Source organism: Euprymna scolopes, chromosome 17, assembly GCF_053919585.1.
Source record: "Euprymna scolopes isolate OS-2025 chromosome 17, ASM5391958v1, whole genome shotgun sequence".
Taxonomy (NCBI): Eukaryota; Metazoa; Mollusca; class Cephalopoda; order Sepiida; family Sepiolidae; genus Euprymna; species Euprymna scolopes.
In genome coordinates this window covers 110,841,905-110,857,361 of record NC_136498.1, presented here as the reverse complement: position 1 = coordinate 110,857,361, position 15,457 = coordinate 110,841,905, and the positions used below count along the sequence as shown (strand labels likewise).

The 15,457-nt window shown below is 34.0% G+C and overlaps 1 protein-coding gene across 2 annotated transcripts in view; it reads left to right on the top strand.

Annotated features, from left to right (window-relative positions):
• The window catches only part of LOC145296878 (methylcrotonoyl-CoA carboxylase subunit alpha, mitochondrial-like), a 73,050-nt gene that overhangs the window by 19,765 nt on the left and 37,828 nt on the right, over positions 1-15,457 (top strand). For both annotated transcript variants that reach the window (XM_080143015.1, XM_080143014.1), the window contains exons 2-7: positions 158-207; positions 612-751; positions 3,696-3,791; positions 6,535-6,656; positions 7,961-8,108; positions 11,489-11,610. In XM_080143015.1, coding sequence (XP_079999141.1) covers positions 201-207; positions 612-751; positions 3,696-3,791; positions 6,535-6,656; positions 7,961-8,108; positions 11,489-11,610 — 635 coding nt within the window. In that variant the 5' untranslated portion in view covers positions 158-200. The remainder of the gene's footprint in view (positions 1-157; positions 208-611; positions 752-3,695; positions 3,792-6,534; positions 6,657-7,960; positions 8,109-11,488; positions 11,611-15,457) is intronic.

Below are 15,457 nucleotides of genomic sequence, written 5' to 3'. Positions count from 1 at the left end.
CACACGCAGTATATATATATATATATATATATATATATATATTATATAAAAGTGAGAAGTTATAAAAGACCTTTTAGAATATTAGTTAATTGTTAGCCGTTAATTTAATAACTTTGAATGAATATTACATTTACTTTTTTTCCCCCTTTTTTTTCAGGGAATAAAAATTAAAACGAAAATCAAGAAAAAGAATCCTAAAAATGTCAGGTAAGTAAATCTTTTTATTGAAAAACTAGCAGAGAGGCGTCCAGTCTTGCCAATCGTAAACTACGCTTAATATATTTTCATTTGTGCAGATTTCACATTTATTATTACAGTGTAATTTCTCTATTGAATATTATATTGTACCTAATATATAGTATAGTAAAAAAAAAACATTACAAATGTTTTTATGACTAGGGTGGATTCCACTGAAAACATCACAAACTTGAATAACAATCGTTTTCATTTTTAATTTAATCATAAAAAAATTATCGTATTGCTTGATTTTCCAATGTTTTCATTTTAACGAAATAACATTTTAACAAAATAACATTTTGCTTGCTTCTTTTTAAATATTAATTTTTTATTCATTGATTTTTTTTTTTTTTTTTTTTTTTTTTTCTTTTCAGTTTCCCGCCTGATTGATAAAGTTTTGATTGCCAACCGTGGGGAGATAGCATGTCGCGTTATCCGAACGGCCAGGAAGATGGGCATCCGTTCTGTGGCTGTCTACAGTGAAGCGGACCGTAACTCTATGCATGTTGCCATGGTGATTATTTTCTTTCTACTTCTTACCGTGTCACATGATGATAGGAGGGAAGGGTAAATTATAAAATCAAGATAACACCACAAGATAATCTTGATTCTTTCTTTCGTTTGTTGGAAATAATTCCCGTTTGATTTGCGTTGTATTTTTGTTGAAAATGAACCACAAGTAATGCTAGTTGTATTGCCAAAGTGATTTGTTTTTACTTTTATTCAGCCCAAACAAGGCATATTGCCACTTTGAGCGAAAAGTCCTACTATTTGGGATTGTGTCTAATCGGGGACTGTGGGGAGTTGAGCAACGAGATTTCTGTTCACATTACATTTAAATTTCAGCATATTAAGGAAGCAGGAAACGGAGGGAATTTCAAAGTCTGGCAGGCTAAGGGAAGAATCTATTAAAGTAGAAGTCTTTCTGACACTTAGGAACCTTGATAGTGAAAAGGTGTGATTTTGCTGCTTATTGGGTTAGTCTGACGTGTGTACATTGAGAGAGCACATTTCATTAAAATACTTGTAAAACAGCCACAGGGATGCAACACTGCAGCGACGGGACAGAATTTGGGAGTTTGTCTGAAAGTGCAGGAGCTATTAGATATGCAACTCTTTTTTTAACCCTGTCTAAAAGTGAGAGACTAGTGGTAGATATATTAGGCCAGATATGGCGACAATACTCCATGCATGGGCAAATTGTGGCTTTGTGAAGATATAGGATGCTCTCTGGCATGAATAATTTTCTAGCATGGTAATGAGAGCCCATCTTCTTTGCAGCAGTCTTGGAAATATCCTCAATGCATTTGTTCCAGTTGATACTGCTTGTGAATGTTGAAATATGCACTTTTAGGTAGGGTGTTATTTTTCATGGCAATCGAATTTAAAAGGTTTCTTGTAATTGCTAAAGGAAAGAAGCTTAGTCTTAGTAGCATTAAATGTTTCCACTACAGACTGAAGGTCGTTTTCTAGAGTTTCTGCCATTGTCTTGGATATGTATACATTCTTTTTTTTCTTCATGTCTAATATAGAGCATGGTGTCATTAATACCCATCTCGGACACAATTTTATCAGAAAGGTCATCTATAAATATCATATAATATTTACTTTCTAAAATTGGCTAATATTTTCTATCCTTCTTGAGGAAGCCCCCTTACTTTGATAGGCTAGGTCCCGCATTATCAACCAAGCTCAAACCCCTGTCCCATCCTCGCAATGTTACATCCCTATGCCTGTTATATAGGTATTTTAATGCATCTCTTTGACCTAAATACTCCTAACCTAACAAGCAGCAAAATTCCACCTCTTTACTGTAAAAATCCCTAGATCCAGAAAGCCTCCTACCCTAATAGTTTCTTCCCTTGAACTACTAGATTTTGGAATTCCCTTCCGGACTCTTGCTTCCCTAACTGTACTAAGATGCAGAAATTTAAATGTAATGTGAATAGACATTTCGCTGCTCAACTCCTTCCATAATGTCTCTGTAGACATGGCTCCAAATAGTAGCCTCTTACGCCTAAGTAGCAATATGTCTTGTTTGGAGAGAATAAGAGTAAAAAAAACTTTAAAAAAAAATTCTTTTTAGACATTTATGCAGATGACACTACCATCTATGGCAAACACTTCAAAGACCAGAAACGGCCCAGATCTCTCTGATTATCTCTTCTCTGATCTTGAGCACATAGTGCAATGGGGAAAAGGGTGGATGGTCTGCTTTCCAGGTGACTACAATATCGTTGTCTTTAAATCCAGCGTAAACAAGTTCTTATTGAACCATCCTCGTAAATAATCTAATTATATCAAATCACCCCTACAAACAATTATTATGCAACTGACCCAATGACTACAATACATACATTAGCGCTTATCCTCAAGTGGCGGCCTCTGGGCCTTGATATGTGTAACCCCTTTATAAAAAACAAAAAAAAAACTTTTAAAAAAAATAGTATGAGATCTAAAATGAACACTTATATCTAATCTGTTGCTGAAGTTGCTGAAAAAAAAATTGGTTGGATCATTCTGTTGCCCTGGAAAGTTCCTGACTCCTGATGCAATCCTTTAGCTATATAAAAGTCAGATTCGTCTTAAGATAAAGTTGTACTATTTCAAGTTGGAACAATAAATTTATTGCCCTAAAGAAAACAATGCTATAGCTTTATTTTAAAACTTGTATTGAAAAAAAATCAATTCATTTAACTTGATTATGTAGTAGAGCTGACATCTATTCAATGTAGCTGCCTTCAGCCTCAATCACGGGTTCATTACTGGAAGCATGCCTTTTCCACAAGTGCCGGCGGGAGCTTAGCGAATATTTGGCAGATGACATCGATCAGGCTGGCTTTGGTATTGTTGGGAGGTCATATTGATATTCTCAACGTATGACCAAACAAAGTAGTCCAGCAGGTTCAAGTCGGGGTAAGAGGAAGGGGCGAGTGAGAGAAGGATACAAAGTTGTAGCACTCCTTCTGAAGCCTGCCTGAGTCTCTTTGAACATGGGCCAGCGCCATCCTGCTACCAGATCCAGTGAGTCAAGTACGATAACAATTAGACCAGCTTGCCACGTCTTTAAAAAGTGTTTTCAAACCTACTTATTCTTGACATAAAGCTATCATATGAACAGTTGACAAGCAGATAAAAATTTGATGGCAACTCCAAGTAACAAGCTTTTTTTTCTAGATGAAAACTGATTAAAAAGTTTTCCATATGTCTGAATATCCTATATACCAAATTTCAAGTCTGTAGATCAGAAAATTGAGTACATAGGTTGAGAGTTGTCCTTAAACACACACACGTTCTCATTTTTAAAGATATATATAGATTTATTTAATTTTGTTTTTAATAAATTTTTTGTGAAAACAAATCTATGATTTTGTCTCGCTTACAAAAGTTGAATGTTTATTGCAATCGAAATCCTAACCCATTTTTTCTTCTTCTTTTTTTTTCACATCCTTTTTAAGGCTGATGAAGCCCACCACATTGGTCCTGCAGCTTCTCAACTAAGTTACCTTCAACACGGCAAGATCTTACAGATTGCGAAAGCAACCGGAGCTCAGGTAAGATGATAATGACATACCTCACTGTTGCCGTCTATTCAATAAACTTTTCAGAATATCTTCAGGAACAGGAGTGGGTAACATTAATTTTAGAGGAATCCTAAAAAAAAAAATTCTGTTTCTAAACAAGTTATTATTGTGTAAGACCATTTTATTTTCACAAAAAACAGTAAATTATTGTGTAATACTACTGATGTCCCTCCCTCCCTCCCTCCCAAAGTATTAAGAAGTTTAAACAGAAAAATAGAGGAACAATTTTTATCAGTAAAACAAAGACAATGGAGAGGAAATTGTTCACCAAGGAACACAAAAGGGAGCTGAATTTGATTGTTAATCAAGGTGTGGTGGATAAAAGATCAGACATAAAGGTAGATATATTTACAATTCTGAATTTTTTAAGATGAGATGTGAATGCTTGTATTGTTTTGGTTACTCGGACAATTATTCTCATCTTGGGTGTTATTAGCGCAACGTTTCAGTCGACCTTTCTCGGATGTGAAATTCATGTTTTCCTTTTCTCTACTAAGGAAAAGAAGGGTTAACTCTGCATTGCAAGAATTTGGACTGTGGGTTTGAGGGTGTGTCCGAAAATCGTAAAGAAAGTTCAATCTTCAGGAGTCACTAAGATATTTTTTAAGGCTTTCCTATGACTCGATTTCACCAAATATCTATGCTAATTGTTAATATTAGTGAAAAAATGTTTTCCGAAACAGAAAATGCTTCTCAGGCATATTGAAGTTGTCTCCCTTACATTGTGTTTGCGTGACAGTTGAGGGCAATTTTATGAGTTTGATACAGTGGAATGCGGGTTGTAACTTGGAGCACATCGCAATGTGTAGCTCTGAGCAAATAGAGATTAGATGACGGCAACTGACTAACATAGGCTCGGAAGATGACTATATAATTGTGGACCTTAGCATGTAAAGCTCAATCGTGTTACACACACACACACATCTAGAGTGCAACTGATATTTGATACTATCGTTGTTCCCCCACCACCAAAAAAAAAGCGTTCAGAAATAAAAACAGGAAAAAAATATTAAAAAAAAGAAAAGGAATAAGTTTATCAGCAGCACAAAGGTATAGGAAGTTGTTCACCAATGCACACAAAAGAAAGTTAAGATAGGATTGTTAATCAAGGTGTGGCAGATATAAGACCAAACATAGAGGTAGATACATATTTAGAAGTAGTTTACGGGCACTTTGAGGAGTGGTAGTGAATTTTGTGACAGTTTACAACATGGACAGTTTACTGACAGTTTAGGGTTTGTGACAGTTAAGGGCAGTTGCGAATTCGACACGGTGGAAGGCAGATTGTAGCTTTGACCAGATCGAGTGAGTTTTAGGAGATTGAGATGAGCTGATATCAACTGACAAATATGGTTTCGACAGAGCATAGCTGTTGATCTTAGTGTATAGAGGGTCAATGGTGTCATACGACTGATATTTGCAGAGTATCAGAATTTGTGCTATTTGTCAAGTGATGGGATTTTGCTGCTTGTTGGGTTGGTTGGGAGCATGCACATCGAGGGTACAGATGCTAGGAGTTCATGAGCACATTCTTTTTACCTTTACAGAATTCAATCATGTCTGCAATGCCAAAAACAAAAACAATTTTTCCTTTACAAAACAACCAAACCAAACACCATGAATAAATATTTGAGAATATAAAGAACGTGAATCATAAAAACTTTTTTCCAAAATTACTGGATTCGGCATTAAATAACTTGAAAAGGGTTGATATGCTATGGAACAAATAAACCAAACTTCTTTCGGCTAAATCCAATTTGATGTTGAGTAGGCTGTGGGTGACCCCCCACCTCCTCACACCCACGCACACTTCATGATGTGTCTCATTTTTAATGGCCAACAACATTCTGTTAAATTTCAAACATGATTGTTAAAAGATCAAATTCATGCAATATTTTTATTTTTTAAATAAATAATTATTTAAAATTTCTAATTTTCAGCTTATGCGAAAGCCTTTATCAGGAAGGTTTAAACAATACATTTTTTTTTTTTTTTCTTACTAGCTATGATGGTGTTTGGGTGCAGTCTCTAGTTGTCAAAGATAGAGATTGTATCACCCAGTTTAGTGTAAATGCGTTAAAATTAATATAAATCCACTGTTAATAATCACAGTGAAAATGAAATTCGAAACATGATGGTTAAAAGGTCAGACAGTTAATTTTTATTAATTTTAATACTTGTGTGTATTTTTATTAATTTTAACACTTGTGTTGATTTTTATTAATTTTAACACTTGTGTTAATTTTTATTAATTTTAACACTTGTGTTAATTGAACACAAACACTGAACTGGGCGGTACAATCTCTATCTTTTACAACTACAAACTGTGCCAAAATACCATCATGGCTAAATAGAAAAATAAAAAGTATTATCTATAAACTTTTCTGATAAAGGTTTTGGTATAAGCCGAAAATTAGAAATTTTAAATAAATATTTATTTAAAAAATATATTCTAAACCTTTCTGATGAAGGTTTTGGTATTAAGCTGAAGATTAGAAATTTTAAATAAATATATATTTATTTAAAAAAATAAAAATATTGCACGTGTCTGATTTTTTTTAAATGCCATGTTTTGAATTTCATTTTCACCATGGATTTCTATTAATTTTAGCATTCTATTAATTGTGATCTCATTTTAATTGTTTTTTAATTGAGTACAACGTTTCTATTAATTAAAATGATATTTTATTGTGTGTTCTACCTTTCTCTTCAGGCAATCCATCCTGGTTATGGCTTCTTGTCAGAGAATGCTGAATTTGCAGAGGAATGTGAAAAGGAAGGGATTACTTTCATTGGACCGCCACCGAATGCTATCCGTGATATGGGAATTAAAAGGTACTGTGTTTATACATCAGCCCCTGTGCAATATGTTGGATAAAAACTCTTTGATATTGTTTATCTCTTTTTATCCATGTGATAAAATGATGTTCTTAAAGTTTTGTAGAATTCAAGCAAATGCTTTTAGAATCAATGAAAATTTGCTGGCTCTGCTTTTTTGTGTGTGAAACAAGAACTCTCAGTTCTTGTCTCCAATATGGAAAGTTGGTCTTATTTCAGAACTAGCAGGCCACCCGGTGTTGCCCGATTGTAAAATACGCAAAAATATTATATTTTAATTAATGCAGAATTTTTATTAATTATAAATAGAAATACCATAGGTATTAAACGTGACATTAAATTCCTTAAAAAAAAATGAAATAAAAAAACGGAAAGAAACTGAGACATGTGCATGCAAGTATTATGTTTTTTCTAAATAGTTCACTTTTTGTAAGTAAAAAAAAAAATACTCGAACTGAGATCAAAACCAAAAGTTAAAGACAGTGAGTCAAGTACGATAACCATTAGACCAGCTTGACACGATCTTTACAAAGTGTTTTCAAACCTACTTATTCTTAAAGAAGCTGTTTTGGTTCTTCGTTATTGTAGTGAAATTTGAAAATAGTTTTCGAAGACAATTAGCGAAAATTGAGTTTTGCAAAAAAAAAAAAAAAAGAAAAGAATAGAAACCGATGTTTAATTGTACCTATTTACAATGCCTCCCCACGGGACAGAGTTAGACACCAGGGTCGTTTTTTAATGTGGAGAAAAGGTACAAAAATAAAAATTGTCTCAGTCGTGAAGGATTTCTCCTCCACTGAAAGAGAACAAGAAATGGAAGGGCAGCATCTGAAGAACAGATACTACACTTTGATCTTGACCAAAAGGGCCCAACCGATGTTTAATTGTAACAAAAGGGAGGTAAATCATTTCTGAAAACTGAAAATCCTTGCCAGTGTAGTGAAACTTTTTGTTGTCTTTGAAAACTGTTTTCATTAATAATTAATTTTCTACCTGACTGTTTTTCGTTATTTTTGAATATGCTCATTACTGCGGCAAAACCATTCAGTAGATACCATTGGTTTTACTTGAAATTTAATATTTCATTTTTTGAATTTCATTACAATAATGAAGAGGAACCCAGGAAAATCGAATTACCCCGCACAAAGGGAAATAACTCTGTTCACTACAACTATTTGTATACGCACATTCAAATACTTTGGATAAATAAAATATTGAAAATATTTACCTCTGTTTAAAATATTTGCACCTTCTGATCTTTTGTGTTTTTTTTTTTGTTTTTTTAAATTTCTGTCCAACAGTACTTCAAAAAAAATCATGTCTGAAGCTGGAGTTCCTGTAATCGAAGGTTACCATGGTGAAGATCAGTCTGATGCTCGTCTAAAAGAAGAAGCTACCAAAATTGGTTACCCTGTTATGATTAAGGCCGTCAGAGGTGGCGGAGGCAAGGTAAGTGCTAATTCTGTTCCATTCTTTTTCTTCTTCAATTCATTAATTTTAATACATTTGTTATGAAATAGATTGAACAGAATAAATGATCTATCTATCTATCTAACTGGAGAGGTGGACAAGAAATGGATATGATGAATATTTATAAAACTTGTCAAAATATAACAAAGCTAGATCATAGACAAGTTTACCAGAAGGTCTGGTCAGCTGATCGGATCTACGTGTGAATCACGTGATCAGGTTAGCTGGAGATGAGAGGAGTTGGAATTTGGAATTGAAGCAGAGCGATTGGGCTTTACGGTTGTCTCTCCTCCTCTCTTGGAAGGGAGTGACGTCTCTCTCAATGTAGACTGTTAAGACCACAAGCAAAGAAATTCACTTTCTATTCTTCTGCGCCTGGAAAGTAAAATAAAAACTAATATGAAAACCAATCATCGTCTTGGAGTCAATGTGTTTTGTCCAAAAGATTTCAGCCCCCTCCAAGAACAAGAAGGGATGGACTAGTGAGCAGAGAAAATATAGGTATGTCGAAGATACACATATTACACCCACACGCACGCATATGAACATTGGACGATCACGAAATATAAAACGGATTCAGAAAGTGAAAAAACCACTAATAGACATTTAGTAACACATTTAGGACACGTTACAAACATGAAACGTATAGACCCGTTTACATGGGTGCCGTTCATGTTAGATAACGTAACATGACTCATTTTGGTGCTGTTTTTGGTATGCCATTATATAACACATTGTACAGACGATATTTGTTCACAAGATTACTGTTTAGAGAAAGAAAATGTTCTTTTCAAGATTTTTTCATCCAACTTGTGTCAGTTTTTCTTTATGACCTGTTCTGCCAATTTCATATGATAAAACTTGCTTCTGAATTAGATGTAACGCATACAATGATTTCCAATCACTGGAGAGATTGGAAAGACAAAAAAAAACTTGATAAATGACTGCCTCACAAATTGAACGATCACCAAAAAAAACGCCATTATGAAGTATCATCTTCCTTTTTTTTTTTTACGCAACGGGAACAACCCGTTTCTCGACCAGGTTGTGACTTGCGATGAAAAGTGAGTTCTTTATAACAGCCAATGACACTCACCTTAATGGTTAGATGCTGACGAAGTTCCACGACACTTCCTGAAGCCAGAGTTGCACCAAAAGAAGGATATGCTGACTGTATGGTGGTCTGCGACTGGTCTCATCCATTAGTTTTTTTAATGCAAGCGAAACTATTACGATGGACAATAGTGATGGGACGATTCCAATATTTTTGCCAATTCCAATACAATTACCGATTTCTTACTAAATTCCTGATTCCGATTCTTTATAAATCTCTTAATATTTAGAATTAAGTTATTTTTATCCGATTATCGTAAAAACACATCGTCGGTGTGCATATATTTTGTTCAAACGTGAAAATACACTTTTAGCTTTTAGCTTTACCGGTCGTTTAAAATCAATAAATATTGATTATTTTATTATTACTACCAGCAGTGGAAGATTTTGTTTCAAACAAAATCAAATAAAAAAAAGAGATAATTAAAGGAATCGTTTTGGCATCGGAAAATAAGTACAAATTTTTCCGATACCGATTCCGATCTCCCAAAAAGTTCCGATTTTTCCAATTCCCGATTTCAATTCCGATTAATCGTCCCAAGTAACACTAGTCAACAAGTACTGTCAACAAATACATGAAATGCATCAGAAGCTTAAACAACACCACTCAGCATTAGTCAACAGAAAAAGCCCAATTTTCTGCCGTGACAATGCCAGATTGCACGTTGCTAAACTGATCCTACAGAAGTTGAGCGAATTGTGCCATAAACTCTGCCTTGTCCACCATATTTTCCAAGTCTTTCCCCTACTGACTACCACTTTTTCAAACATGTTGACAACTTTCTGCGTGAGAAATGTTTCAAAAACCTAAGCGATATCAGAATGCAAGATTTGTAATGTTACTGACATAAATACACTTGTTTTGCATTGACAAAAGTGTGTTGAATCTGATGGTATTTCTTTCAATCAATAAATTTTTGTTCGAGCCAAGATGTGTTCATCTCAATTTAAAAGTTAAAAACCACAAGAACTTTCCTGTCAAGCTAAAATATATAATGTCGAGGCAAGTGGGCAAATACAGAAAGCTAATCAAATAATATTCAACATCAACTCAAATTGATGTAACACGGTTATTAAATCCTTAGATCCATTTTATTAGCAATACACACGGACAATAAAACGCTTTGGATAATCACAGATTTCAAGGGGGTTCTACTAAAATCAACATATTTTAAAAACTGAAGCCCTTTAAGTCCTCAAAATACAATCGTTTTGTTCAGAAATAAATATACTTTCAAATCAATTAATAAATAATACCATATGTTATATATTTTAAGAGTTTTAAGCAAATAAAATGACAAAAATGTGAACATAAAACAGCGTTTTCGGCAAGGTTTTGTAAAGACCCCCTCTCATTCGTAAATGCTCATACTGCGTTTGTATTAAGAATTTTATCATTAAATTTAGGAAACTAACCAGAAGAGACGTCAATAGTTTGGAGTGTCTTAAATATTTTTGACCACCCGTTTTTTTGTTGTTAAAAAAAGACTTCAACATGACGAGTATTGAAAATTTAAAAAAAAGATGTTCTTTGGACACCCATTGTCCAATAAATCAATCTTTTTACTATTTTTATCCATTAAAAATATAATTGTATGTTTTCTTTTGTGGTAGTTAGTAATTTAAAAATAGGTAGAATCACATTTTTGGAGAGGTGGTCAGACAGAGGGGAGGGGTTTACAGAAGGTATTAATCTACAATAATACCAAAGAAATATTGCAATATATGCATTTTTAAACAGTGCTAGATTTAGATTTGTTTATTGTACATAAAATGCATTACAATTCAACTTTAAGTTCTCTAACCTCTTTTCTTTTAATGGCTACATGGCATTTTTAAGGAATTACAGCATATTTATGTGCATTTACTGTAGATTGTTTGAATACCATTAATTTCTGGAGATTTTTAGTAGCATATTCTAATTCCTAGCACAAAAATACACTTATATGGTAAACTTCATTGCTTAATCTTGTGTTTTAACAAAGATATAACATTTTTACTTAAAAAGTAGTGTAAAAAATCTGACAAAATGCATATGGTCTTAAAGGGGGAAAAATATCCAAACATATGAGGCACAAAAATAGTCATAACTTCCTTAATTTTAATCAGATTTAAAAAATTAAAAAAAGATTATTTCTTAGTTCATCAACCTCTTTCTATATATGCCATTATCGAAAAATTTTAAGCCATTACAATTTTTTCATGTGTATTGCTAAAAACCTCCTCCTCTTTTCTGTTTCTTATAGGGAATGAGAATATCAATGAGTCCGGAAGATTTCGATGAACAGTTGGAATCGGCTCGCAGGGAAGCCATGAAATCATTTGCTGATGATGTGATGTTGTTGGAAAAGTTCATTGTAGATCCGAGGTTAGTTCTATGTTTATATATATATATATCTTTTTTTTAATTTTTTTTTTTTTTTTTATTAGTCTTTTTCTATTATACAAGGTGACCCCCCTCCCTCTCCTCCAAATGTCACCCATGGAATTGTTAATTATATCCAGTCTTTTCTGCAATCATGAATATTCAAGCGCCTTTGTTTTACCTCTGGGCAATGATTATGTGGGGACACTTTGGTGATCGTCTCATCAGTAGGTGGTGTGATCTTGAATGTGCTTCACAACTACTGGACCATAACCTCCCAGATTTTTTTATCTTTAGGTTTATTTCAAAGATTATGTATATCAATACAATCCCTTAACTGTTTCTGAACGAAAGACGGTTATCGCAGTGAAAATAAGGCCAGCACCAAAAGAGGTGCATCAGTTTTACATTTTGTACTCAATTGTGCATACAATGCGCAGGTGCACCTTTTGGAGTATGTTATTGCACATGTGTCTATTCTCTGCATTAATTTTTCTGCACCAAATAGTATTTAAAGTATGGAATTGGATATAAACTTTGATAACTTTGTTATAATACAGCCTCCTATTCCAGTAACTTCTTTGCTAAGAATTGCATCTCCTTACATCAAGTGGCTTTATGCTTTGTCTTGAGCGACAGTGATTTTTTTTTTTTTTTTTTCAAATTTTAATAACATTCAAACTACATTAAATTACACAAAATTATGAAAAAATTTTAATAAATTTGGATTCTTTTTTGTTGTTGCTAATATGGGGAGGGTTTTCTTAACACCACAAAATTAAGGCCTTTTTCTCTGGATATAAATTTTGATATTCCAATAACTTCTTTTCTAAGAATTGTAGGCGTGTGAACTGTTGACTGTTTTGCTTGTACCTATAACCCTTGAGCTTTTCGAGACAGTTTAATAAGCATCTCCTGTCTTTGTGCTAATCGTCTTCCGTTCTTTTAGCTCCTTCCATCAAGTGGCTTCATGCGTTGTCTGGAGCAACAAAAAAAAACTTATATTATTAAAAAAAATTTTTTTTTTTTTTTTTTTAAATGAAAACCTTATAGAATATTTTTTTTATTTCTGATTTCAATAACGTTCAAACCATGTTAAATTGCACAAACTTATGAAAAATTGTAATAAATTTTGATTCTTTTATGTCTTGCTAATTAATGCCTTTTTGGAACATTAGGCGTCCATTTTCTTTTTTGCCGGTTTTAATGTGAGATTATTAGAAATAATTCACTTAGGAGAAGAAAAAGTGATTACTATACACAGGGTGGTCGCTAGAAAAGCGGGAAATTTGGAGGTCAGCTTAGATCATGAATAAAATGCGTGGTTGCTATTTTTTGATTGGTGCCGTGTGAGTGTTGTATAAATAAATCGCTGTTTGATGCTGCAGTGAAGTGCACGGATGACATTTTGGGCATCTATGAGTATAGCATAACATTTGTCTTTGAAAAACTTTGTAAAAATTATTCTTTGTAAAAAAATAAATCATTGTTTGACAAATTTCCTGCTTTTCTAGCGATCACCCTGTATGTATATATATATATATATATATATATATATATATATATATATATATATATGGTGACTGCCACTTCTTTACAGAAGACGGCCAACCCTCACGATACGATGGCGTGTGAGTGAGTCCGCATATGATTCCACATAGCCCCACCTGGCCTGCACAGTTTGCTGCATATTCTGCAGGATAACCTTGTTGGTGACCGCCCCCCCTCCCTCCCGTGCTCCCAGTTCATGTCCCGCGTGCGTAGTTCCATGACTCTTGAGGCCTGCCTTTGACAGGCACACCCTGCCGCATATCCCGCACGAGTACGCGGGGTCGAGATCAAAGTCCCCTGTATCCTCTCGCTTTCGTAAGGCTCGCTTTATAGTGGCGTGCTCAACTCTCAAAACCTCAAAATTCTCACATCCCGCGTAGACGTAGCGCCTCCAACTTTCCCGGTCTTCAGCTATCTCTTCCCACCTTGTTATTTCTATGCCAAGTGCCCGCAGGTTTCCCTTAACTACATCTTTGTATCTTTTCTGAGGTTTGTGATTGGGTCGTTTGCCACATTCAAGCTCCCCATAGAACAATTGCTTAGGTATCCTATAATCCTCCATTCTCACTACGTGACCCGCCCATCGAGTCTGGTTTCGAAAGACTCGAGCCTCTATGCTGAATGTGCTCGCCTTCTTGAGCACCTCTTCATCGGACAAGAGAGCTTGTTTGGTGACATTAAATATCCTGCGTAGGCATGTCTGGTGGAATCTTTCCAGAGCCTTGATATGACAGCGATATGTTGTCCATGTTTATATATATATATATATATATATATATATATATATAAACTACATTCCTGAATGCTTTAGATGAGGATTGATTATTTATATTAATTGGATTCTTTGGGCAACTGTTCTCATCTTCGGTGTTATTTTCACAATGTTTTGGTGATGGAATGAGAGCATGCTACCTTTGTGGATTAAATAAAGGGTTTTGTTCTGTGCAGAGTTCCGAGTTTGACAGAAAGATTTCCGAGTGTGACATGATACACCTGAAGAAGGTCAGAGATTACATCAACCAAAACGTTATGAAAATAACACTCAAGATTAGAATAGTAGCCCAAAGAATACAAATATATGTATATATTACTATGTATGTATGTATATGTTACATGATAAGGGCTGTCCCCTTTTCATGTAAGTATAAAAATAGAGAGATTTAGTTAAAATGAAAATGAAATAGCATAGGCGAAATTCGAACCTCGTAATTTAGGTTTAGAAATAGATTACATGTGAGAATTAGAAAATGGAATGTAAAGCAAACGATTGTTTAGAATAGAGATAAAATATTTCAAGAAAAGAATGTGCACTGTCAATTTTGTTATGAAAATTCAATTGAAAGAATGCAGCTCTAAGATAATGTTTTTAACATATTGGAAATATAGGTTACTGAGTATAGGTTAAAATTCCTTTTGTGAAAAAAAGGAAAAGTTTTGGACACGCATGTCCAGAACACGTGAAAGAAGGCACATGTTTTAACATGTGTATGACGTCATGGAAAATAGAAAGTTCTAGAAATAGATAGAAAAACTTTAGAGTTGTGCAGACAGAAGCAGGGGGAGAAACTCAGAGAGAGTCTGAGGATTCGAACGTCTAGAAGCAAGACGGTCACTTTGAAACTTAATATGTGAAGCTTTGAATTCTTGATGATGAAAACCACAGCCGGTCGTGAGAAGAAATAAACCCATCATGTGTTTTTATAAAACGTCGTCTTGTGTTGTGATTCTACAAAAAGGTAAATTGAATTGTTATTATATGTCTATATGTCTGTGTTATAAAATGTCTTAATATACACATCTTACATACACGTCTCGATATCTCATATCAACAATGTGAACTCGACATCTCATATCTACACTAAGACTGTCTGAACACTATCTCCTCACTCTAAGAGCTTCTCATATCAACACTTCTAAGTAATGAACATTTTTAATATATATGAATCCCTTCATAACACGAACACGGAACGAACAATCTCTCTCACAACATCCCTCTTAATAAGACTCTCTAAGAAACTCTCTCCTCTAGGACTCACTCTTAAAATTCTCTCAATGAAACCCCCTATATAACATATATATATATACACTCGTGAGCAAAAAAAAATGGGCCAAACAAAGTTTATATATTTTATTGCACTTAAAGCTATATTGAACAAAGAATAATTGAACAAAGAAACTTAAAGGAGACTAAAAACACAGAAAAAGACATTTCCTTTAATAAATGCTTAGGATGGAATCGTATTCCTTTTTGATTTCTTCATAAGATCAATCCTTTTAGACATGCTCTCAACCAAAGTGG